At 33.2% G+C, this 24406-nt stretch overlaps 1 protein-coding gene and 1 long non-coding RNA gene across 3 annotated transcripts; both read right to left on the bottom strand.

Moving 5' to 3' along the window:
• Positions 1-12896: 12896 nt before the first annotated feature.
• LOC149895443 (uncharacterized) lies at positions 12897-17076 on the bottom strand. Of its 2 annotated transcripts, none has more exons than XM_090118893.1 (5): positions 16410-17076; positions 16268-16330; positions 16125-16178; positions 15961-16052; positions 12897-15872 (listed from the first exon to the last, which is right to left on the bottom strand). In XM_090118893.1, the coding sequence occupies exons 1-5, from the start codon at positions 16472-16474 to the stop codon at positions 15661-15663; spliced, it is 486 nt and encodes a 161-aa protein (XP_089975019.1). In that variant the 5' UTR covers positions 16475-17076; the 3' UTR covers positions 12897-15660. The 2 variants fall into 2 exon arrangements, with proteins under 2 accessions (XP_089975019.1, XP_089975020.1); XM_090118894.1 differs by having other exon boundaries at positions 16697-17076.
• Positions 17077-20251: 3175 nt separating this feature from the next.
• Positions 20252-21388, bottom strand: LOC149895442 (uncharacterized). The gene is made up of 3 exons (XR_016458483.1): positions 21087-21388; positions 20764-20937; positions 20252-20427 (listed from the first exon to the last, which is right to left on the bottom strand). It is a non-coding gene; the product is annotated as an uncharacterized LOC149895442 (long non-coding RNA).
• Between the last annotated feature and the right edge of the window lie 3018 nt (positions 21389-24406).

Here is a 24406-nt window from a genome sequence, read left to right as displayed (position 1 = left end):
AAAGAAATGGTAATAATATCCCCTAATTTTATCAATGCCAAATTACATAGGCGGGAGGGTTTTGGTAACTTAAGCCCCGTTGATTGGACTATTTAGGCTGGTTTTAGAGTCATGCTGATGGTCCACAGTGACAAGCCAGTACGCTCAGCGCTGGCGACCGATCGATGTCATTCTCAAATATTCAAAGCCATAGCTCTATACATGTATGACGGAGAGGCCACCGGATGGCGAGTGGTTATCTCGACCATGGAGATGATCTAGTACAAATCCCCCTCATATCAACTGAATTAACTCCAAGTGGACTTTGTCGATGATACGGAAATTGAAGCAACTCATGGGATGCGAACAGATGGTAATGCGTTTGCTTGAAAGGTACCTTAATTATGTTTTTTATTACATATACTGGCCGTTTACACACTAGCGAAGGAAAACAAAGAGTTGTGTTCAAAATTGGTAAGTTCACTTGAGGTTGATACGAGGGAGATCCGTACCATTACAAAATCTACATTACTACTCGCCAACCTGTTCAAGTGTTCATGTGCCATAGCTTTAACTAAAGCGCTTCATAAGCTACCATACATATTGACTTGTCAACGCAGACCGTCAGCACACTGTAAAACCAGCCATAAAATTAGATTTTCTAATACATAACCAGAAAGGAGAATGCTCACGCATCATTGAAAAAAAAACCCAGCTTCGGCAGAAAGGAGTTGTATTTCAAATTAACAATAATGTAGTGTGATAAAATAATAACCGGTTACGATCGTGATCCTTACTGGCAAACATAAAAAAATGCAATTTTGTTGTCTATTTTAAAAGTAGTATGTTCCCCGATTTCTCAAAGACGCCTGGACTGATGAGGAAAATTCGTTTTGTCTGAAAGGGTATACTTTCCAGGTGGTCTCATTATTAAAAAATATCCTTTTTTTTTGGAGGCATTGGGTCATTTCTCAAATACGCCTGGACCGATGTTGAATTTCTTTTTTCTGACCTGTTTATTAAGAAAAGTATACCCCTTCAAAATAAAAAAAAGGAATTAGGAAAGTTCTTTGAATAATAGGGAAACATACTACTACTACGAAATACTTTTTTTATGGACAACTGGATAACAAAATTGGAAATTTTTATATGTTTGCCAGGAATCACGATCATACCCGGTTATTATTTTATTACACAATATTATTATTAATCTATAGTACAATTCGTTTCTGCCAAAGTTGATTTTTTTTTGAGCACCCTCCTTTGACATTATTCTAATAATTGCATTACATTGTTGGTACAATGCATTATTATAATAATGTCAAATTTTCCTCTTAAAACATCTTTTAAAATATTTTTGTGCTTTGCACTGCATTGCATCCTCATCGCTGTCTATATTTTTTTTGCCCGTTAAAATTTTATTTATATTTTTACAATATGTAAATAAAAAAAATCGACTAACTAAATTAATTAAAAAGTCTATTAATTTTTCTTTGTGTTCAGAGCATGTCATAAAATTAAAGTCTAAAAATAAAAGAATTATCGTTTTTATATTTTCCCTTAGAAATTTTTGTTTTAAATTAGTAGATATTATTGTATTTATTATATCTTGCATGTTGGATATTGATTCCAAAAATGCTGGGCTTGGGGTGGAAAGCCAACGACGATTGGCAAATTCTTTTCTTTGTATAAAATCATTTTCAATTTCACTATAGAGATTACCCTTACAAACCTCACAAGACCTAAATATTTTATTTTTCGTCTTTTTTAAAAAATATCCCGATACATACTGTAGAGGCCCCATTATTTGGGGCTGACTTTTTTCCTCTAAAGGTGTAAGGGTAATCTCGTTAACAATGTCTAAAGACATATCACCAGTAGTCGTAGGTTCCTTATTTTTAGTAACGATGAGGGCATGTAGTGCATTGCATTGATCTTCTTCACAATTTGCTCCAGGGGCATGGACACTGGATAGGTTATTGACTAATAACGTTGTTAATGCTGATTGAAATCTTTCAGGTGTTGGATTTGTGTTACGGCACCCATGGCTTCTTATAGCCCCAAAGAAATTTTCGATTGGGTCTTGGTTTAGGTGCCGCATCCATATAGATGTAACATTGTAGTCAATGGCTAACATTTTAACTAATGTTTCTATGCCTTCCAGTGTCCATACCCAATTATTAATGGTAGGTACATTAGCAATTTTGTTTTCATCTGTGATAAATTTCATGGATTTTAAAACTTTTTTTGCTTCTCTCCAAAATTCGTGATGTTTGGAATTGGGTGTTACAGGTCCTAGGAGTGGTTTTGCATACCTATTTTTGACAAAGCTGCCATTCACAGAGTCAAAAAGATTATCAAAAAAAAGTAGTACATCTGCAGTCTCCTTACATTCGTCTGGAAGGATTCCGTTATCTGTAAAACAATAACAATTCAATATTAGAATTTAGATCATTTATGCTTTAAAATGTCTGTGCACCTAATGTACATGTTATGTGTATGCTTTGGGATATGTGTTTGCATAGTGGTGTACCATTAAACCTACATTTTAATTTAAAGAGTAACTGAACCCAGGTAATTGCAATAACCAATATTTTGAAATATAATGGAAATATTTAAATTCCGGCAGATATTTAATCTAATATTGTTGCACTAAGTTTAGTTGGCCATTACAAAAAAAACATCTCTTGATCTTACCTGCAAGGTATCCCATAGTAGAAGAGACAGATCTACTGAACACTTGACTGGCGTATTTCACTTTCATCTTCGTCCTAGTCGGATCAACGTGGCTATCAGTTAACTTAGGCACTAATCGTATTCCTTTATATGCAGGATTTTCTTGATGTAGTTTTATAATGTGATCCCACTTAGCCGTCTTTTCTTTATCTGTTTTATACCTTAAATTTTTCTGTAATAGGTTGTTCCTTATTCCTTTTAATAAATGCGGGGGATCATACAGTGGAACAATTTTTTTATCATTAATTATAATTATTTTTGTTTCTTCTCTGACTTCTTTTCCACTTCTCAGCATATGTACCCTGCTTTCATGTAAAAGAAGATTTAAGGCATGTCTATTATTAGTGCCTTGGTCACACACTGTAGCCACTACGTTGAACCCAGTTTCTTGTAGATTTTGTATGATCGTTTTGATTTGTAAAGCCAGCTCTGGGCCTTTAGTGGCCGCCTGTGCAAATGTATAAGCAACAGGTTGCTTATACTTTCTTATCAGACCCCTGATCATAAAAACCTGTGCATGGTCTGCGAATTCTTGTTTTGTCTCGCGTCCATTGTTCACAAAACCTATCACCAAATCTTTTCTCTCATTATAAGTTAAATTAGGCTTCAGAGACATTTCATCGAACATTAGTATGCAGAGTCTGTCTGCTGGTTTCATTTTATTTGCTCTTTTTTTCAGCTGTTCAAATATATTATTATTGATACCAGGCTTTATATTGGCTTGGTTCAAAAATGTATTTAGTATTTGCTGTGAAGGCAAAACCAACATTCTTCGCAGAAATCGATAGCCTTTGGGGCTTTGCTTCAGCATTGCCAAAGCCAATATTTTTTCTTCAGTAGAAAATCTTCTGCCTTTTTCTTTCTTTTTAGACTCTCTAAACTGCAACATGGTTAAAAGTTTAGCAGCACTTGGCATATTGTTAATAGTAGCTATAAAGTTGCTATTCTTCATAAAATTTTTGGCTGCTTTTAATTGCAGGGATTGTTTCTGTGCTCTGTTCCGACACTTCGATAACTTAATCCTAATGTTTACCAATTTTTGGTATAAGGATCGCTCATTTTTGGTCATTTTCTTATGAGTCACTACTTTTTTAGCAGTGTTTGGACCTGCAAATAAAATTAAGCTTTTAAAAACATGCTACCTTAGCTATTATTATATTAAAGAAATTATTTAAACAGAAGTACTGTCCAGCAGATCAAATGTATAAACACTGCTGTGCCCCATGGCTTCAACCATTAAGAGTTGTAGAGTGAAAGATAAAGGCAGTGGAAATGAACATAGTACTCTATCTTTAGGTTTCTATTTCTTTTTTCTTTAAAATTTAAGTAAGGGCCACTCACCATATTTATCCTCCAATTTGTATTCTTGTATTTCAAGATTCTCAACAACTGTATCAGGTTCAACAGTAGCTGGAAAACGAAAGTTATAATTAAGTAAGTTTATAGTTTTAAAACTATATAATTATGTACTTTTATAATATTTTTGCATAATGTGTTTTTGCTGCTGAACTGTTATATGTATAGTAAAACCTAAAATTTGCAATTAGCTAAATAGTAAGAAAAATTTGGATTATATTTAGATACCAACCTGGTGCTGGTGCTTCATTTTCTTTTAATGGTTTTTGGGAATCTTGAAGTGATAGTGGTCCTGAAACAAACACAATAGGAAAATTGTTATAAATGAATTTTATGTTGCTGCTTGCTGTTGCATGAAATAAATTTGCATTAAATTAAATATATATCTGCTCTTAAAATAATTCTTAGAGCAGTTTGAAAATTAAAAATGCTTTCCTGTAAACATCAACTTTTCTGTCAGTTTGTGTGTAGGGACCGATATATATATAACAGGCATTTATCCTTTAAATGCCAATTTATAGAAAAACTTATTCAGATAGTTACTTTAAATCAAAATTGAAGTGTATGGCTAAGAAATACATATTTTTTTGCATGTATTGCTTTTGCTTGGCTAACTAGGTAGCCAGGAACTGATAGCATGGGCTTAAACCAAGTTATTACCAGCTGGGTTAAAAGTTGTAGAGGTTATAGTAAAACAAAACATGCAAAAATAATATATGCACTTACGAATACATAGTATTACTTTGGCTGAGCATTATTTCAGTCACTGTAGCAGTTCTGGTCAAATTACAAGTGTAAAATAGACATGCTAAGTAACATTATCTCCTTAAATCTTCTTGAAGTGTTGACACATCAGTTATAATGTTATAAAACATTGTGTAACATGACAATATTTTGTTACAATTTACATACTTTTGAAGATTTTCTCACAAAACAACTTGAAACTTTCAGACAACAAGTGTTATGAAACATTCTATAAGATTATAGAATGTTTCATTTTCATTACACAACTGCTGTGTTAGCACCTTTATGTGAAGTTTAGGTGTAGGTACTGACCTTTTGAAGTAGAAGGTAAATTTTCAACTTCCCTCAATGGTTTTCTATCAGTGCAGATAAATTTTGATAAAGGTCCTGCAAAAATAATATAGACAATTTTAATAAGTTCAAAATCTCGTTTTGTTTCTACCAAAGTGTAGAAACGAAAGAAACAACCTCTCTGTTGTAAAAAATAATGTTGAATAACACATTGAATTAATTCAAGAACAAACTGAATAATATCTCTAAATCCTAAGGGTAATAAATATTATCTTCCATTCCAAATTCTAATTCAAATTTCCTGAAATGAACAGGTTAATTCTGATGAAACTTTCTAAATTATAGTAATGTTTTACTAGATACAATACATGCAACATTTATTTTCAATTTAATGTTATATTATGACAATAACATAAGGTGCCATAATTATTATGACACATTAAAAGCCTATAGCTACTAAAATATATACTTAGCTACTATAGATTTAATAGACAATTATATAGCTACATAGTTTACCAACCTGGCATATGTAATGTTGGAACAGCTATGTTAGAAATTTTGTTGTAACGGCAACAATATTTCTCTTCGAAATGAGCATGACAAACTCGACGAAGTTTATAAATATTTTCATTGCTCAGACTCAAAATTTCTCCTCCAATAGCATGAACCCATGTTCGGAAACGAGCAATGTCCTTATCAGGGTTTGGAAACCAATGAAGAACTCTGTAAGAGCCTGCAAAAAAGGAGTTTAAGCATTACATTTATAGAAAAAAAACTTGTGACAGACCTATGATATAGAATTACTTCAATTATTATTTTTAAGAGCATCTTCTCCATTATATTTATCTTTAAGACAGTTTAAATGCATAGAGACTATTTGTGTACTTTTCATTATATTATGTTGCAGGCATATTTCTATGTACATACCCCACTTTCTTAATAAACCCCCTTTCTTAATAAAAAATAATGACGTCCAGAGAAGTTTCAAGCTCATGTAATGCAAAAATAATAATACATGAGCTTGAAACAAATATTTATAAGAGCCCTTGGTCAGTGGGTTGTTATGCTCGTCAGGGCCACACCTCATGTTCACATTGTGGAATGCAATAAATGTATTGAGTATTGAAATAAGCCTGTCTGTACGCGCATTACTTTCAAAAGGCCATGTTTTACTTTCAAATTGCACCAGTGCAAAGACAGGGCGTATGAACTGGTTTGGTATCAGGTTTGAAACAGTCTGGTTACGTACCTTCGACTTCCACACACTGAGGAACACAACAACGTTTACTAGACATGGTAATGTCACTTAGAAGCACTATAGTCTCAGAGTCTCTATCTCGAAAAATACTAGAACAAACACTCGACGCTAATCGTGAGGAGCAAGGGCTCAACTCAACGAATTCACGGAGAAGCACTAGTTTGATGAAAACACTCGACGTAAACCCAAGGAGCAGTGGCTCAACTTGAAGAATTACGGAGATTCGGAGAAGCACTAGGTTATAAATTGATGAATTTATCAACAAAAACAACCGGCACTAACGACAGACAGACCGCCATTGATTGTTGACAGCTTGTTTCATTACTGCAAGTAAAAAGTACAAAATAACTACTACGACGCGAATTTTGTTAATTATTTAGATCAAGTTTTTACTGTTTTAAATTAAATTAAAATTATGGCAGTTTTTATAATTTATTTGTTTAAACTATATCTCAAAATATATACAATGATGATAACATAAAACTACTAAAATTTTTTTTTTTTTTGAATGGTAACATTTAGCATCCACCATACGGATTATAATGATTCAAGAATAAAATGGTCACTTCGTCACTACAGCTGTAATGAACTAAAACCGTACTTTCAACTTAGTCGGCTAACAGCAACAAGCGCCATCTGTATCTACAAACCGGAAATACATGGTTTTATAATACAACAAAATTAAAAAGGCATTCACTGTAGGACTTGTCACTAGATGACGGTGCTCTTTCAATTTGGTATCATTACTTTCGCCCAGTTGCACGGTAAAATGTTCTAAGATTGCACAGCCTGATTGAAATACACTCGTGAGCAAAAAAATCGACTCAGGACGCACGCTCGCGGTTAAAAGTCTGTAGCAAAAAATCTGAAGCTTTCATTCTATTTCTGACTATAACATCTCAAAGCGGTTAGTTTTAGCTTTAAACTAACGTCTACTTTGTTTTTTTTAATTTATTTTTGGTAAAGAAAAAATATTAAATGAGAAGGAGTCTCAAACAATGAAACAAGGTGATAATTAACAGCAAAGAAAATTCAAGCTTAAATTCGTCTAAATATTAATTTAATTGAAATTAACTTATCAATATTTAGTGTTCCCCCCCTGGCCCTAATAACAGCTTCCAATCGCTTCTTCATGGATCGAATAAGTTTCTTTACTCGATCTTGTTCGATGCTATCCCATTCTTCAATGAGCGCCGCTTTGAGATCCGATTTCGTGGCAGGTGCAGGATTTCTAGCTCGAACTTATCTTTTGAGTTCATCCCACAAATGCTCGATCGGATTTGAGTCGGGGATACGCGCTGGCCAGTCCATAGCAGCAATTTCGACCTCTTGTAAATACTGCACAACGGAGCCTGCAGTATGTGGACGGGCATTGTCGTGCATTAAGATGAAGTTTTCGCCGATGAATCCGGCGTAGGGAACGACGTGAACCCCTAAAATCTCTTCGATGTATCGGTTCGCCGTCAATCCTCCCACTCGACCGCCAGTTTCAATAAAAACCAACTTGGTTTTTGCATTCATTGAAATGCCTCTAGAAACAGCAGACTGGCTCATGTTTAGGGCACGTGCCACCTCACGCTGACTCTGGCCTTGTCGCGCTCAAGCGGTCACCCTATTGGTGACCGCTTGAGCAGCTTTATCACTTGTTGTGTCCATTTTCAGGTAGAATTATTGTTTGTTGATAACGGAGATGTGTATCGGTTGACGGTGGACGGTGGGTCAGGTAGATAACCTTTTATATGGGTCAGTAACCCTTAATTAGCACTACTGTAAACAAGCTTAAAAAGGGTGGTTACCGATCACAACATATTGTTGGGTTGTGTAAGCAAGAAACGTTACAATATTTTATATCATTTTGAAGCTAATACTATCAGCTTTAAGATATTACTAAAAAAAATATATTTTCGCGTTCAGTTTTTTTGTCAGTGACTTGCGACTGAAGGTGTGTCGCCTGAGTCGATTTTTTTGCTCACGAGTGTATAAGGGTAATTAAATAAAACAATGTACTCCGTAAAAATAAAGTAATATGCATGCATTTATTTCTATCAAATGAACAAAAAATAAAATAAGACGCTTCAGTCAACTAAAAAAAAACTTCTTATTAATACTAAGAAACATTGATAGGTATGAGGAGCCCTACTACTCATCGTCACTGGTAAATAAGTGCTGGCTCGGACTTAGTGGGCCGGCCTTTTTTGTAACTTTTTTGGCAACTTTTTTGTCCAATGGGTATCATTTTTATTTATTATTTAACATAGATCTAATATCATCGAGCTTTGCTTGAGCTCAAATATCAGTGAGCATAAACTACCCAATATACAAGATTTAGAGACTGCATTTGTACTGAAGAAAGGTTGGTGATATTTCTAAGGTAATATAATTATACATACCTACCTACCTATTCATTTGTATAAAGTAAGAGATAAAACAGTCACTTTTAGTTCACATAACGCTTTCTATTTCTATTTCTTTCAATTAATGTATATTAATTGAAAGAAATAGAAATAGAAAGCGTTTTATTTGCCACCATGTAACTCTTAGTAATTAATACACAAAACAGAAAAAAAAAGATAGTAATGGAGGCAAAAAGGACTCCCCGTCAGCAAAGCAGCAACTATTATTTAAAATGTATTGCTGCACTGATTTTCAGAGGAGACCACGTGACTGTACAGATGCAATGATTCAGTATTAAATGATACATATAATTAATAAAGAAATATGTAACTTTAATTTTTTAAATTTTTAATAATATCGTAAACAAATTAGTGTAGTCAGGTAGTTAAACGAGTTGGCGTGTCGAATATCCATATCCACTTGAAGGGAAGATATTCTGGTTTTGTGACGAATATACAGATTGTTGCACGTGATTTCTCGACTGTGAATGCCAACCATAGTTTCATGAGTATAAACGACTTTCACGCTGCTTTTTAATGTTTTGAATCAGTGACAGCACGCCTGATTGAAATTCTAAGGCCATTCTCCCATTGCGATACGCACAGGCGATTCAAGTATCCTGCAAGTATCGGAGACTAGTCGCCGCGGAATATCTCACATACCGGTAGCGTAGTGTGCGAGCCTACATATGTGAGATACTTTTTTTTTTTACTGTCTAAGTTAGCAGTTCGTTTTAAACTATATATGAATAAAGATACTTAAACTTAAATAAGAAATAATACACTCTACACCACAGGGGTAGTAGTTTTACACGGATTCGTATCCTTCTTCACGTTCTCGCTTTCCCGACAAACGGAAACGCATTCTTCTTATAAACTGTGATTCAATATGTTTCTCGATCTATTTCTTTTGTCTATCCTTCAGCTTTTTCCATATAAATATGACGATCATAACGGCGAAAATTGTCAAGGCCGACGCCAGTAATATATTATTTATCTCATGAAACTATGAGTGTATTTAGTAGTGCCTTCCGCGAGGGGGGCTAGTGATCTGTACTACAGGTCTTTCACAGACCTATTTCAGACACTAGTCCTTCACAACGAAAATGCTACATACTTACATATTTAGTTCGTTTGTTATAGTTTTAAGTTGTGAAGGCAAATAAATGAACTTTTTATTTTTATTTTATTTTATTATTTTATCTGGATATGAAATTCGACCGCAGAATACTTCCTTCAAATGTATTTTGTGCAATTATCACCTCCTTGTCTCCATCTTTTGAATAACTCTTGCCCATTTTTGAAGCGACGTACGTGACTGGTTATGGAGAACGTTCCTTGCGTTATATCCATTTTCATAACGTCAATATTATAAACGCTCTAACTCAGAGCACTGAAGCACACGAGAATCCGCCAAATTGCAGAATTGAGAATTCGCCCGATACGCGACACCAGGCAACAGCAGATGCTAGCGCATGGCAGGGTCGCCATGTAGTGTGCGGGTTACGGAGGGTCGATAAATGAAATACGTGTATCTGCTATGAGTGATTTATTACGACTAACTTAGACAGTCGCTTAAAAATACGAACGCAAACGTTTTAACAATTATGTGTGTATATTTAATTTGTAAAAGACGACGACGACAGATAAAAAGAATATGGGCACATCCCATCCTCCAAGCTGTTTTGTATATATTTGTCAATTTAAACCATAGACTCAGGGACGATCCGCGCAAATTTTTCAATTATTTTCGTATGTCGGTTAGTAGTTATGATGAATTACTATCAAGATTGGAGAATAGAATTAAACATCAAGACATTTATCGTGCTGCTATACCTCCGATTAAAAGACTAGCGCTTACTTTGAGGTAAATATATTTTGTTACATTATACATAAATATATATTAAAAAAAGAAAGAACATTCACTTGGCCGCAAACAATACGCTAAGAAAAGTAACACCTAAAAATAATAATCGCTCGCTAATACAAGTTTTAATTAAACATATTACGTGGTATCCGGGTTGCAGTTCGGTCGAATTGTTGCTGGACACGCTTAATGGAGATGCAGTTGGTTGTAAACTGTAAGTAGCTGCCGTAGACTGGTATCCGGGTTGCATTTCGGTCGAATTGTTGCTGGACACGCTTAATGGAGATGCAGTTGGTTGTACACTGTAAGTAGCTGCCGTAGACTGGTATCCGGGTTGCATTTCGGTCGAATTGTTGGTGGACACGCTTAATGGAGATGCAGTTGGTTGTACACTGTAAGTAGCTGCCGTAGACTGGTATCCGGGTTGCATTTCGGTCGAATTGTTGGTGGACTCGCTTAATGGAGATGTAGTTGGTTGTACACTGTAAGTAGCTGCCGTAGATTGGTATCCCGGTTGTTTCTTCTTGTGACAAACCTTCATACATCTCATCACAAATATCTTCCCACGCCTGATTCCGGGCATCTTTGTGTTAATAATTTGTATTCAACGCATCCCATAAACAGGGTTTATATTGCACTGCGTCCACGAGCAACCCCGTGTCAATAAATTTCGTGTCAATAAATCTCGTGTCAATAAATCTCGCTCTTGAAGACTTTTGTTCGATATATTTAAATGCTCAAATAAATCAGAAAGAAAAGCTAATTTCAAAAGGAATTCCGGGTCACAAATGAATTTGGAGTATTCTGACTTGGTCTGCTGCAAATACATTAAAAGTTCAGTGCCTCTTGACAAAGAAAAAACATACATTTTAAAAGACAACGAATATTTATACTCATTAATACTCATTATTGATGCTCATACCATTTCTTGGTAGCAATTTTTCCAAACATTTTATTATCTATCTTAAAATTATAACATGTTTGGTCGTTTTCTATCTTTTAGTGTGTAGGAGACCTATAATAGATTCAGTTGATAGTTTGTTACGCTGTTTCGTTTTCATTACGTTTATTGATGAAAAAATTCTCTCGACGTTGGCAGATGAGTGTGGTAAAGACAATATGTTGAAAACAAAAGAACTAACATTTTCAAATATTCGTGAGCCATCGCCATATTTCATGCTGCCAACGCTTGCCCAAAATTCTTCAGTAGTGTCGCTAAACGATTAGCAAGCAATTTCTTTCGTGTTACGAAGCAAACGCCATTCTGTGTCAATACTTTGATAATTTGATGAAAAATTTGGAAATTGTGTACATATTTTTTACATTTTCCGGAAAGAAAGCTCCCAAATCCTTTAAAGGGTTATTTTTAATTGGGACTCTTTGAATGATTTGTTCACACGCTTCAATGAATAATTGAACGCATCTCGTTTGGAAGAAATGAATTTGTTCTGGAGTCAATCTTTTATCTGTAAGCAAGGTATTTATGGCATTTGCTCCGTAATATACATCTTCAATGTTTACAAAATTACGTGGGTTTTTATACTCAATGTTTTCGAGATTGTTCTTTTCTAAATAGTCTCTTTTTAAAAAACAATCGAACAAAGTTCTTAAACTGACGCAAATTTGCGAATACAAAACGTGTGCTCTTGCTGTTTCCGATTGCATTTCGCGGTTTAGTTTATTAAAAATCGGTAATACAAAATCTAGAAACTGCAGAAAGAGTAATGTTGTAAGAAGAAGATTTAAGAAGAAGATTTAATTCTCTGTAGTGGATTTACATCGGAGGAACATATATTCCTGTTGCGCTAAGTGCGCATACAACTGTGACGTTCTGGCCACGTTCTGCACTTGTAGCCTTTCCGACTTGCTTAAGCCTGTTTCATCAACATTAAAGATTCGATTAGCTGGAAAATTATGCTTTGACAAGAGTGTCTCCAGGTTAGTGAAAAATTAATTTTAAATTATTATTAAATCCCAAAACCCTGTTTAGGCTTGTTGACTCGAAAAGCCTTAAAGAAATTCCAGGATTTCTTTTCAAAAAGGCATACACCCAACATTTTCCAGCCACCTTTTTTTCTGACGAAAAAATATTTGTAATATTTTTTGCAACGGCAAAGTCGTACGCCAATTTACGCTAATTGTAGCTGAGTTATCCCATAAAACTTCTTAGCCATTTCAGAAACATTTTCTTTCTCTTCTTCTTTGGTAAATGTGGCAATGGCAAACTCCCATAGGACTCTGGGCCTGATCGTTACACTGATGATTTATGGGCGATTAAATAGATAAAAATATACAAATTCTATAAATATAATAGTTATAGATCTGTTCTATAGGATAGCAGATATATTGGAGTGTAAAGTAACAAAAATAAAAGTTAGTTTGCTTGAGTTAAATGAATAGCATTGCCTTTTTCTAGGTCCAGGTAAGTTTATTTTCTATCTACATTGTCTAGCTAATAATAGTGTAACAGTAGAACAGTCAGGTAATAGAAATATTGGATCCAACACATTATTCAACACACATTTTAACTTACCAAGACATCAACAATTACTAGGTACTCAAATTTCGACGGACCGAAGGACGTTTTTTAAAAAGACAAGATTTAATTTAAACGTCTTTAATATGTGTTCTCTACATCCAGAATGAGAACTTAAAACTATAAACTTATCGCTAAACAAAAATGCAACGCTGCAACTGCGTTATAAGAATTACAAAATGCATTAAGGCGATGCAGGGTGGTCGTAGTTATACCGCGTTAACAATACGACGTCACATGCAGGGGTGGCCCCGATATAACTAGGTAGGTTACATTTATTATATTTTTATTTAATAATAATAATAATTCATTTATTTATTGTAACATCATTGGTCCACTTGTTAGTAACAATATTCTTATAACTATGTTAGTAACAATACATAAATTTTATTCTAGTCAATATGTCAACTTAATTATGAATTATATTAATTTTCATTACATAAAATATAATTTTATTCATTAACATTATAATCACGAACATAAAAAAAAAATTAAAAAACACAATACTATTAATGATAAATTAGAAATTATAAATGGATGAATCAGGATTCGCTTTCATAATAATACTAATCAATTCGAATAATATCTTTAGAGTAAAAATAGAGTTTTTTTGTCCTTATTCTTTTTGTAGAGGCTCTTTCGTTTTATTCAGTTTCCTCTTGCCAGAGTTTTTTAAAAGAAAAAATTAAGGATGTTTTTGTATTTTTTCAAACCAAATTTGGTCTCCTCGCTCTTCCTGCTCCCCCCTGTCCAAGAGCATTTACACAAAAAATCCCGAGATAGAAACATGTCTAGTATTTTATAGGCGCATGTTGCCCCTTTGCCCTCTGATTTTGGACATACAAAAGAATATTGTGTTAAAAGTTTAATTTTATTTTTTTTGTCCAATAGAAATGACTCCATCTTCTCTAGGTCTGAAATAGAGTCAATAGGTTTTATGATGAAAGCTTCACTATCAAATCTTAGTTTGGATTCGGCCAATGAAACCACATCTGCATTTTTGTTCAGATCCTTCTTGGAAAATCCATCGTCTAGTTGTACCGATAAGCTTGCCAATTTATGAAATATTTTTTTTTATTACTTTCCAGAATGTTTATTTTTTGTTCCATATTATTATTGATTTTGCAAGATTGTTTGTAGAAATACTGAATAGTCTGATTAACATCATTATTTTGCTGAGTTTGAATAGGAATTTGAGTTTCAAACTCATTGTCAATCCCTGCTATAACACGCCTCGCATTACGATTACGATTTTTGGCAACTGGAGATAGCCTAGAAAGTTTACACTTTTTGTTTAAAGTGTCACCTCAACTAATATCGCTGATAATACCCGAAGTGTGCCAAGCTTTGAATCAAGTACTGGAGACGGAAATAAAGGTATTTGAATATAAAAACAAATGCATAATAATCTAAAACATTTATTACGATACGTGTCATATTAGATTTTACAATTTGTAAACTAAACTTAGTATTCAAGGAACATGTGTGATTAAATGTGATTTGTTTTCAATATTAAGAGAACTTGAAAGACTTATCAATCAAATTATCATAATCTGTTGGACCTTCATTAGGTTGGTCGCTCGTGTCATTAGTATAATCTGTCTGTGTAGTCTTCAGTAGTTTTTGGAATCAATTCATTGCTTATTATAATCACTGATGAATCTTGCTCCCCTCTGTTGTTGCATGGGCGACTCAGAGTAAGTACTGCGTGAAATAGTTCCCCTCTGTTGTTGCATGGGCGGCTCAGAGTAAGTACTGCGTGAACAAGTTGCCCTGAGTTGTTGCTGTGGCGATGGAGACGCTGATGAAACATACGTTTGAGCAGGCGAAAAATATTCAGGAATTTCTGATCGAGCTAGTGAAAAATAGGCAGGGGATTGTGGTTCTTTGCGTCGGTTATAACGCTAGAACATTTGATACATTTCACATACGAACTGTTCATTGAACTGTTTTGCGCCATTCCTTCTTTAAAGAGCTGTGGTAAGCAATATCTAATGGTTGGGTCAAATGTGTTGTGTTTGGCGGCAAAAACACAAACTTGATGTTATGCTCTTCACAAAGCTCAATAATATTAGGACTAAGATGACTTGCCGCAAACCCAGGAGAAGATAGTAAGTCCTGGGCTGTATTCCAGTATGAGTCTACACGTCATTTCACAATAATCCCAGTCGCTAGGACTGTTGCGAAATACACGTACATCTGGATTGGGTATCCCGCCATCGCGTGATACGGCTGTTTGGCAATAGTAGCCCATAATGAATCATGGCCGTTACTTTTTGCTGAGCATATCTAATTTGTCTCCACTGAAATGTGCTCCATTATTTAGCGATCCCATATAGCAGTAAATGCATCATATGGGCTCGTCAATGGAACTGTGGGTCCACAATTAATCTCGGAGAATGGTTCCTTTCTCAATTCAGGAGGAATTTGAGATTCTTGAAACCCTCTCCACCTAAAGTCAAATTTATTGTTAGGCTCGGCTATGGCTTCAAGGTCGGCGCTAGGTTCGGGCTCGGCGTTGGGTTCGGGCTCGGGCTAGGCACTGTTGGGGTTGGGGCTGCAGGCCGGAGGAAGGTTGAAGTGGCCACTCAAAGCTTATGTCCGCATTTGTCGGTGGCACCTCAGTCTCTTCCTCAGACATAAAAAGTCTTTCAGCCCTCCTAGGCATAGGATGAACTAAATCATCATCTTCATCATCCTCCTCTTCACTGCCTGTGTAAATAATAATAATAATAATATACTGTAGTCTGTTTTACCTATGTAAACAGATGATGCCCATAATTTTTAAATATTAACTTACCATAATTATTCAAAATTTGGGCAATGTCGTCGTCCCTTAATAGACGAGCCCTGACAGCTGACGATGAAGATGAAGCCCTCACTGGTGGAATCCTAAGAAAATAAGAGAATCAGTACCGGTATCGCAATAACTAAAAATATAATTTTGCTCATTTTTGAACTTACAAGCACCGCCTCAAAGCCGGAACCTCCTCGCCCTTACCAGTAGAGTCATTATTTCTGTAACAACAAAAATAGCAGTGTTATTGTAAATATTATTTCCCCAGAAAATAAAACTTTAGTAACAAATAAAATAAATGAAAACTTACGCGGGTCTCTTTAGAGCGGTAGTTCGTGGAGTTGAATGCCCGCTCCCACCACATTCAACATACCTGCAAATATAAGTATTCGATTTAATTGTTACGGTTAATAACTAATTGCATTTAAAAATTTAAATAACAGTATAATTACAGAGCTGGAGATGGTGGAGCCGAGCACATCAGAGGCTCTTTACTCGTGGAGAGGGAGGCGTCCATTTCTGGTAAGGACGACCATAAGGATTGGAATCTACAAAAATTAAAAAAAGTTTTAGATCTAACATCAACTTGCCTTTTTTATCCATTTCTGGCTGAAATAAAACGACGATAAAATCGTCATCACGCGTTCGACATTGAACATGCTGATAGTTAACCGATTATTAGTGAAAATTAACAGAACTATTATAGTATAATTAGTATATATAATCAATTATTACTTACCCTTCCATCGTTTCTAATAATATTTAGCGAATCACTTCTTATTTGACAGAAGTTTTCACTAATGCAAAAAATACGTTTACACTCAAGCGTTCACGGAGTTTTGAATGACTGGTGTTCAAATTTTTTTCAAGCTGCGCGAGTTTTGTGCGTCTCTAGCTTTTTTTTTAACGTTGGGAAATGCCTTTACGCATCCCCCTCGCAGGGCCTTGACACTGTTAGTACCATTCCAGGCATTGTGGTAATAATAATAGGTAAGTAATAGAAAACATAAATTTATGTATGGTAGCTTGCGCTAAAAAAGGAAGCCACTCAGGATACCTGAGGCACCTTTAAACTGATTTTCAGTGACCCTTACGACATCCACATTGTCAGCTGCTTTACTGGATTGAATGTATTAATGTGTAAAGATATTATTGATAATTTAATATAATTTAATTGTACTTTAAAAAAAAAATTTTTGCACGCCATCTATAATGGCAGTATATGTGTATAAATATTGTATACTAGCGGTCCGCCCCGGCTTCGCCCGTGGTACATATTTACGTTTTCTCTACGTAAAAACCATCCTCGTACTTCAAGGAATATAATAAAAAAAGAATTATCAAAATCGGTTCAGCCGTTCTCGAGTTATGCGCTTACCAACACATTTTGCGATTCATTTTTATATATAAGATTAACACCTTTGTATGACCATATACGTGCAAATAAACTGATTTGATTTGATTGATTTGATTTGGATGATAAATAAAAATAAAATAATAAATAAATATAATTCCTGAATAATAATAATTTTGTCATATCGGAATTCAAATGAATTAAATCGCGGGCGAAAACGACTCCGACGTTTTTCAGCTATTTAAAAGTATTTGAGTAAGTGAGTGTTTGAGTGCGGCAAGTTTACATAAAAAATTCTGTATTGTTCTGGAATTGCACCGTTGGAGCATAAGCTCATCAAATCCTTGTATTTGCTTTGACTGATTGGGTGTAAGCTTTCATACGCTATAGCTAATGTATGACTCCACAACGTGTCCAAATTTTTGTTTTTATTCAGTCGTCTGGTCTTTACTGATTTACGCAACTCATCGCTTGCCACACAACCTTGTTAAAAAAAAAGTAACAATATTTTTTTAATTTCGTTATGATTAGTTGTAATTCAGGAATCCCCAAAATATGTTGAGCAACTAAATAAAGTGTATGCTCAAAGCATGGGATATGCTTTTTTTTGCCAAATGCAATTTTGACAGCCTTCACCATATTTGCAGCATTATCTGTTACTACTGCTGTGACTATCCGTATTAAATCCCCACTCTTCACATGTTTTAGTGAGCATTTGTGCAATGTAGTCCTACGAATGTCTTTCATCTAAGTGGTACACACGGATGCATTCACAGGTTGTGACTACACTGCGGCATTTTATAATAAAGGAAAGGTCAAACCATTTAAAATATTTTCAAAAATGAGACGTATCAAACTATATTTGCGTCATTAACTGATGAAGCTGATATTTTTATCGATGAAAAAATGAATGTTGTTCAAGAGTTTGCAGCACAAATGTATGGTATAAAGCACTGTCAATCAGTTAATGATGCGAGAACTCGTATTTTTATGGGGCAAAAGAAGACAACGAACCATTTTCAAACAAAATTAAAAGTTGACTCCAAATTTATACCGCCTTGTTGGATTTCCCTACTACAAAAAAATTTAAGAACAATATATGTAAATTCTATGTGGCTTAATGCAACTGATTCTATATGTGCGAAGTTAAACCCTGTAAATTGTGTTTGGCATTTAGACGGTTGTTTAAAACCAACTGGTTTTGTCGGAGATCAAACTCCTTTGAAATAGCCCACACTACAAATTAAAAGTGTATTCATAAATAAATGATCTATGTGAAGGTATGCATGTGTATATGTGTATCAGTGTGGTGCGTGTGTTGGTGAGATGGGCGAGTGAATGTATTATTTATTAATCTAAACTTAAAATACAATTGTTTCAGGTAATGCTGTGTTAAAGAAATGGACTGGTATTAAAGATAACTATGCCAAGTACGTAAAAAAACTTAAAGAAATAAATAAATCTGGAGCAGGCGCTAGCAAACTTAAAGAATATCATTTATATAAACAGCTCCTTTTTTTAAAAAGAAATGATCAAAACGAAACCGATATAATAGATCAGGGGGGTAACCGGCATCTCTTATAGCAAGCTTATTATAACATTACTATGTCTTTTCGTACCGTGACACCCTTAACGCAAGCTTGTTGCAGCGTTAAACTGATTTTGTTTTTCTAGCAATTTTGATGACGTCACTCGTAATAGTTCACTCAATTATTGGGACCGGTGCGAACTGCGATCTATTTGACAATTTGACAGTTATCAGATAATAATAGAACTTTACATCGGCTTGTTCGAAGAAAAGGCTTCAAACCTTTTAAGAAGAATCGTGTACCTAAATAGTAAACAAGTGCGTAATCATCACGAGTCCCTATGAGATATGGGGGCATCATATGAACAATTTGAAAATACAATATAACCTACAGATTTATCTGTGTAAGATAAAAGTAATGTAAGTACCATACCCCATGCAAATCTATTTAAAAATACGTCTGTATAAGTACACATTCTCCACTTGTTATTTCTCTGTATAATAAAATGCAACTCTACTTATTCCCTAAACATAAATTTTATCTAATACTTAATGTAAATCTATAAAAGATAGTTTATTATTTCTTCATGATTCAATATATTTTATCATGTTATTACTTATTATTTACCTATATAGAATATAAGACTATAAAAGTAAATCTACACTCAAATGCACTACCCATATTATACTTATGTAATCTGTTGTTAAGGATCTCATTTAATTTTGAGAAATAAAACCATTATTTATTTCCAGATTCTACAATCAATTACGAGCACAAGGAATAAGATTACCCAGAGTAACCACATGGAAGCATTGATAGTATTCAAGAAGCCATAGTGCCAGCGCAACATGAATATATTTTTTTCAATAGGAAGCAATATCATACTTTAAATGTTTAAGTGCAATAAAAAACATTTATAAATCCAAAATGTTTATTTAGCCCTTTTTATTTATTTATTGACAAATCATTTGCTCCTTTACTTCTCTTGATATCATTTATATAAAAAAAAAGTGATAAAACATGGAAGTATTCGAAATTAGATTCAATTCTATTTAGCTTAAATATTTATTAAAAACAATTAGGTAGATATATAACTCAAATCCAAATTTGTAAGTAAATAGCATATTAAAAACACCCTTGATTAAAAAAATTAAGTTTAATTTATAGTACTTACCAGCCTTTAAAACTTAAAATGCAATAAACAAAAACTTAATATTTACATCACAATGAATAATTCCTACACTAATAGATTAATGCCTATTTAATATTTATATTTTTATTTTAAATTTAAATCAATTATTGTATTTGCATAATAAAGAGTAGATAAATAATTTAAAAACTTGAAGTACTTATGTATACTTTTAATTTCATTTTTATTAAACTTAAAAATTAAAATGAAAACAATGTAGGTACTATATTAAGGTACAATTAAATTTTTACATTTTCAGATGTATGATACAAATATGAATATTTTAAGTGTAGACATGGTGGCGCCTCCCCCAACTTGAAGTTCTCATGTGGTACATGATCATCTCCCAAGCCGGTACTTCCTTGTTCAATGTTCGGGCAAGCCGGCAATCAACACAACTGTGAAAGATAAATTGGACTTAAACTGATTCTTTGTTGCTTTAAAATTTAATAAGTACATTTAATATGTTTACTTTTATTATTAAAGGGCTTGTCATGGTGTATGTAAACGTCTAAAAAGAATTTTTTTAAACAATGTCGGTATGGTTTGTTAAATACCTTATTTGTTAATAATTTTTCAAGTATTTCAACGTTTTAGTTGTTTATCTTGCAATTCTTAATATTGTATTAAAAAAAACTTAAATGTGTAGGTACAATGCCTTAGAAAACTTTTAATATAAGTAGCTTCTAATCAAACATAGATAGGTTTTCTTATAAATTAATATAAATATTTACTTTTGACCAGCTGCTCTAGTTTTTGTGAACTCCCAAATCATTTGCACTTATACTTTCAGAGAATTCTATCAACTTCGTCTCAGCATAACTTTTAACTCGTTGGGAGTTATTTATGTACCTTTGTCTTTGTAACTTCAGGGTCAAGGAGCTTCGCGCACTCTGCACAATGTTCTGCTGCAAGTTAAATAAAAATTACTTCAATTAACAATAATCAAAACAGACGAAATCATGCAAAAACCAATACTTTATTCGTAAAAATATATCTGTGTTATCATAAATCGTACAATGTTTTAGATATATTTATTACTCGTATATTATCTTACCTTGCTATTTCAATTGCTCTTTCATGCCTCTTTCATGCATTCTTTAATGCTTACTTATCTTTCGCAATTTTTCAATTTGATTTATCCAAATTTTTGATAATAATACGAGGACAGTGATTATGACATTTGGATTTTTGACGTTTAATTTTCAATCACCGCCATTTTTATAATAACAACCTTGTTTTGTTGAGTTCACAAAATAATCTTACTTTATTTTGCTACCGGGAGCCTTTTCAACATGATTACTATACGATTGCCTACAATGTCCAAAGAGCGAATGAATTCCGAAGTTTTGTATATTTTTTTAAGATTAATGGCTTGGCTACGAGGCTTTTAGGCCAAGTCGTAATGATTTGTATCGAACATTAAACGTCAAAAATCAAAATGTCATGTCACTGTCCTCATAATAATTCATATTATTATCTAAAATTTCAGATAAACTTAAACTTAAATATGTGAATCTCATCTCTGGATAAATGAGAAAGTGCGAAAAAGCAATATTGAAATAGCAAGGTAAGATAAAGTACGAGTAAGGACGATTTATGATAACAGACTACAGAGATATATTTTTACGAATAAAGTTTTGGTTTTTGCATAATTTCGTCTGTTTTGATTATTGTTACTTAATTGAAGTAATTTTTATTTAACTTGCAGCAGAACATTGTGCAGAGTGCGCGAAGCTCCCTGACCCCGAAGTTACAAAGACAAAGATAGATACATAAATAACTCCCAACGAGGTAAAAGTTATGATGAGACGAAGTTGATAGAATTCTCTGCTGAAAGTTTAAGTGCAAATGATTTGGGAGTTCACAAAAACTAGAGCAGCTGGTCAAAAGTAAATATTTATATTAATTTATAAGCAAACCTATCTATGTTTGGTTAGAAGCTACTTATATTAACAGTTTTGTAAGGAATTACACACCTACACATTTAACTTTTTTTTTAATACGATATTAAGAATTGCAAGATAAACAACTAAAATGTTAAAATACTTGAAAAATGATTAACAAATAAAGTATTTATTATTTAACAAACTATACCGACATTGTTTAAAAAAACATCTAAAATTACATACACCATGATAAGCCCTTTAATAATAAAAGTAAACATATTAAATGTACTTATTAAATTTTAAAGCAACAAAGAATCAGTTTAAATCCAATTTATCTTTCACAGTTGTGTTGATTGCCGGCTTGTCCAAACATTGAACAAGGAAGTACTGGCTTGGGAGATGATCATGTGGTAGTGAGAACTTCAAGTTGGGGGAGGCGCCACCATGTCTACAGTCTACACTTCAAATATTCATATTTGTATCATACATCTGAAAATGTAAAAATTTAATTGTACCTTAATATAGTACCTACATTGTTTTCATTTTAAGTTTAATAAAAATGAAATTAAAAGTATACATAAGTACTGCAAGTTTTTAAATTATTTATCTACTCTATATTATGCAAATACAATAATTGATTTAAATTTAAAATAAAAATATAAATACCATTAAACTATTAGTGTAGGAATTATTCATTGTGATGTAAATATAAAGTTTTTGTTTATTGCATTTTAAGTTTTAAAGGCTGGTACCTATTATAAATAAGACTTTATTTTTTTAATCAAGGGTCTTTTTAATATGCTATTTACTTACAAATTTGGATTTGAGTAATATACCTAATTGTTTTTAATTAATATTTAATCAAAATAGAATTGAATCTATTTTCAAATAATTCCATGTTTTATCACATTTTTTTATATATAAATGTTATCAAGAGAAGTAAAGGAGCAAATGTTTTGACAATGAATACATAAAAAGGACTAAATAAAGATTTTGGATTTATAAAATATGATTTTAATTGCACTAATACATTTAAAGCATGATATTGCTTCCTATTGAAAAAAATATATTCATGTTGCGCTGGCACTTTATAGTTTCTTGAATACTATCAATGCTTCCATGTGGTTACGCTGGGTAATCTTATCCCTAGTGCTCGGAATTGATTGTAGAATCTGGAAATAAATAATGGTATTATTTCTCAAAATTAAATGAGATCCCTAACATAAGTATAATATGGGTATTTGAGTGTAGATTTACTTTTAAGTGTTTTATTATATATATAAATAATATAACATGATAAAATATATTGAATCAAGAAGAAATAATAAACAATCTTTTATAGATTTACATTAAGTAGGTATTAGATAAAATTTATGTTATGAGAATAAGTAGGGTTGCATTTTATTATATAGAGAAATAACAAGTGGAGAATGTGTACAGAAACAAACGTATTTTTAAATATACTCTTAAGATTTGCATTGGGTATGGTACTTACATTACTTTTATCTTACACAGATAAATCTGTAGGTTTTTATTGTATTTTAAGATTGTTCATATGATGCCCCCATATCTCATAGAGACTCGTGATGATTGCGCACTTCGCAATAATAAATTATTTACACGATTCTTCTTAAATCAAAAGGTTTGAAGCCTTTTCTTGGAACAACCCGATGTAGTTATGTTAATTTTGCATTTTTAATATAATAAATGTATTATCTTCTTTAAAAGCTTCATTTATTAAATAGATTTCCAACTACATACGTTTCACTTAAATTTGATGTGTATTCTTTTAATAATATTCAAAATAATGTTATAAAAGTTCCATATTTACAACTTCACTAAAATTGCTTAAAACTGTCATTATTGACATTATAACAAGAATGCTAAATGTCAAAGAGAGCGTGCCGGTTCCAATTTTTCGATTGACGTCTCGAAACCGCTCGAAACAGTCTTGTTGCAATTAGTTTTCATATGTTTTAGAAGGTCCCGGTGCCAAAAAAGTAAGATTATTTTGTGAACGCAACAAAACGTACCCATAATAAGACTGTTATTCTAAAGGTGCCGGTTACCCCCCTGGAAGCAAACAATCAGCACTCACAAAAGGAAATTCCAAAAACAAAATTTAAAAGTCCTTCTCTACCCCAGCCATCACGAAAAAGAAGAAATGTCGATACATTTGAAGGAGAGATTATGGCAAAATTAGAAGAACCCGAAAACAGACATTTATCTTTTTTTAAAGCGATATTGCCATCTTTAAATATACTAAATGATCATCAAACGTTAATTTTCCAAAGTCGGGGCTTAAATGTTTTAACGGATCTATACGAACAATCACAGCAACATATCTCTTTATATTATTCTCAGAGCAATTGTCCATCTTCGCACCAGGGTAACTATGAATCACAGAGACCCCAAAGTTCATGGCAAAAAAGTCATACCACGGTGGTTACCAAACAGCCGGAAGTTCGACACAGTCTACTCGAGAAGC

The sequence above is a fragment of the Colias eurytheme genome, chromosome 31 (genome assembly GCF_061535395.1).
Source record: "Colias eurytheme isolate Ceu_HAF_F1 chromosome 31, ilColEury1 Martin Lab GWU primary, whole genome shotgun sequence".
In the NCBI taxonomy this organism is placed as follows: domain Eukaryota; kingdom Metazoa; phylum Arthropoda; class Insecta; order Lepidoptera; family Pieridae; genus Colias; species Colias eurytheme.
This window is presented reverse-complemented; position numbering and strand designations above follow the sequence as displayed.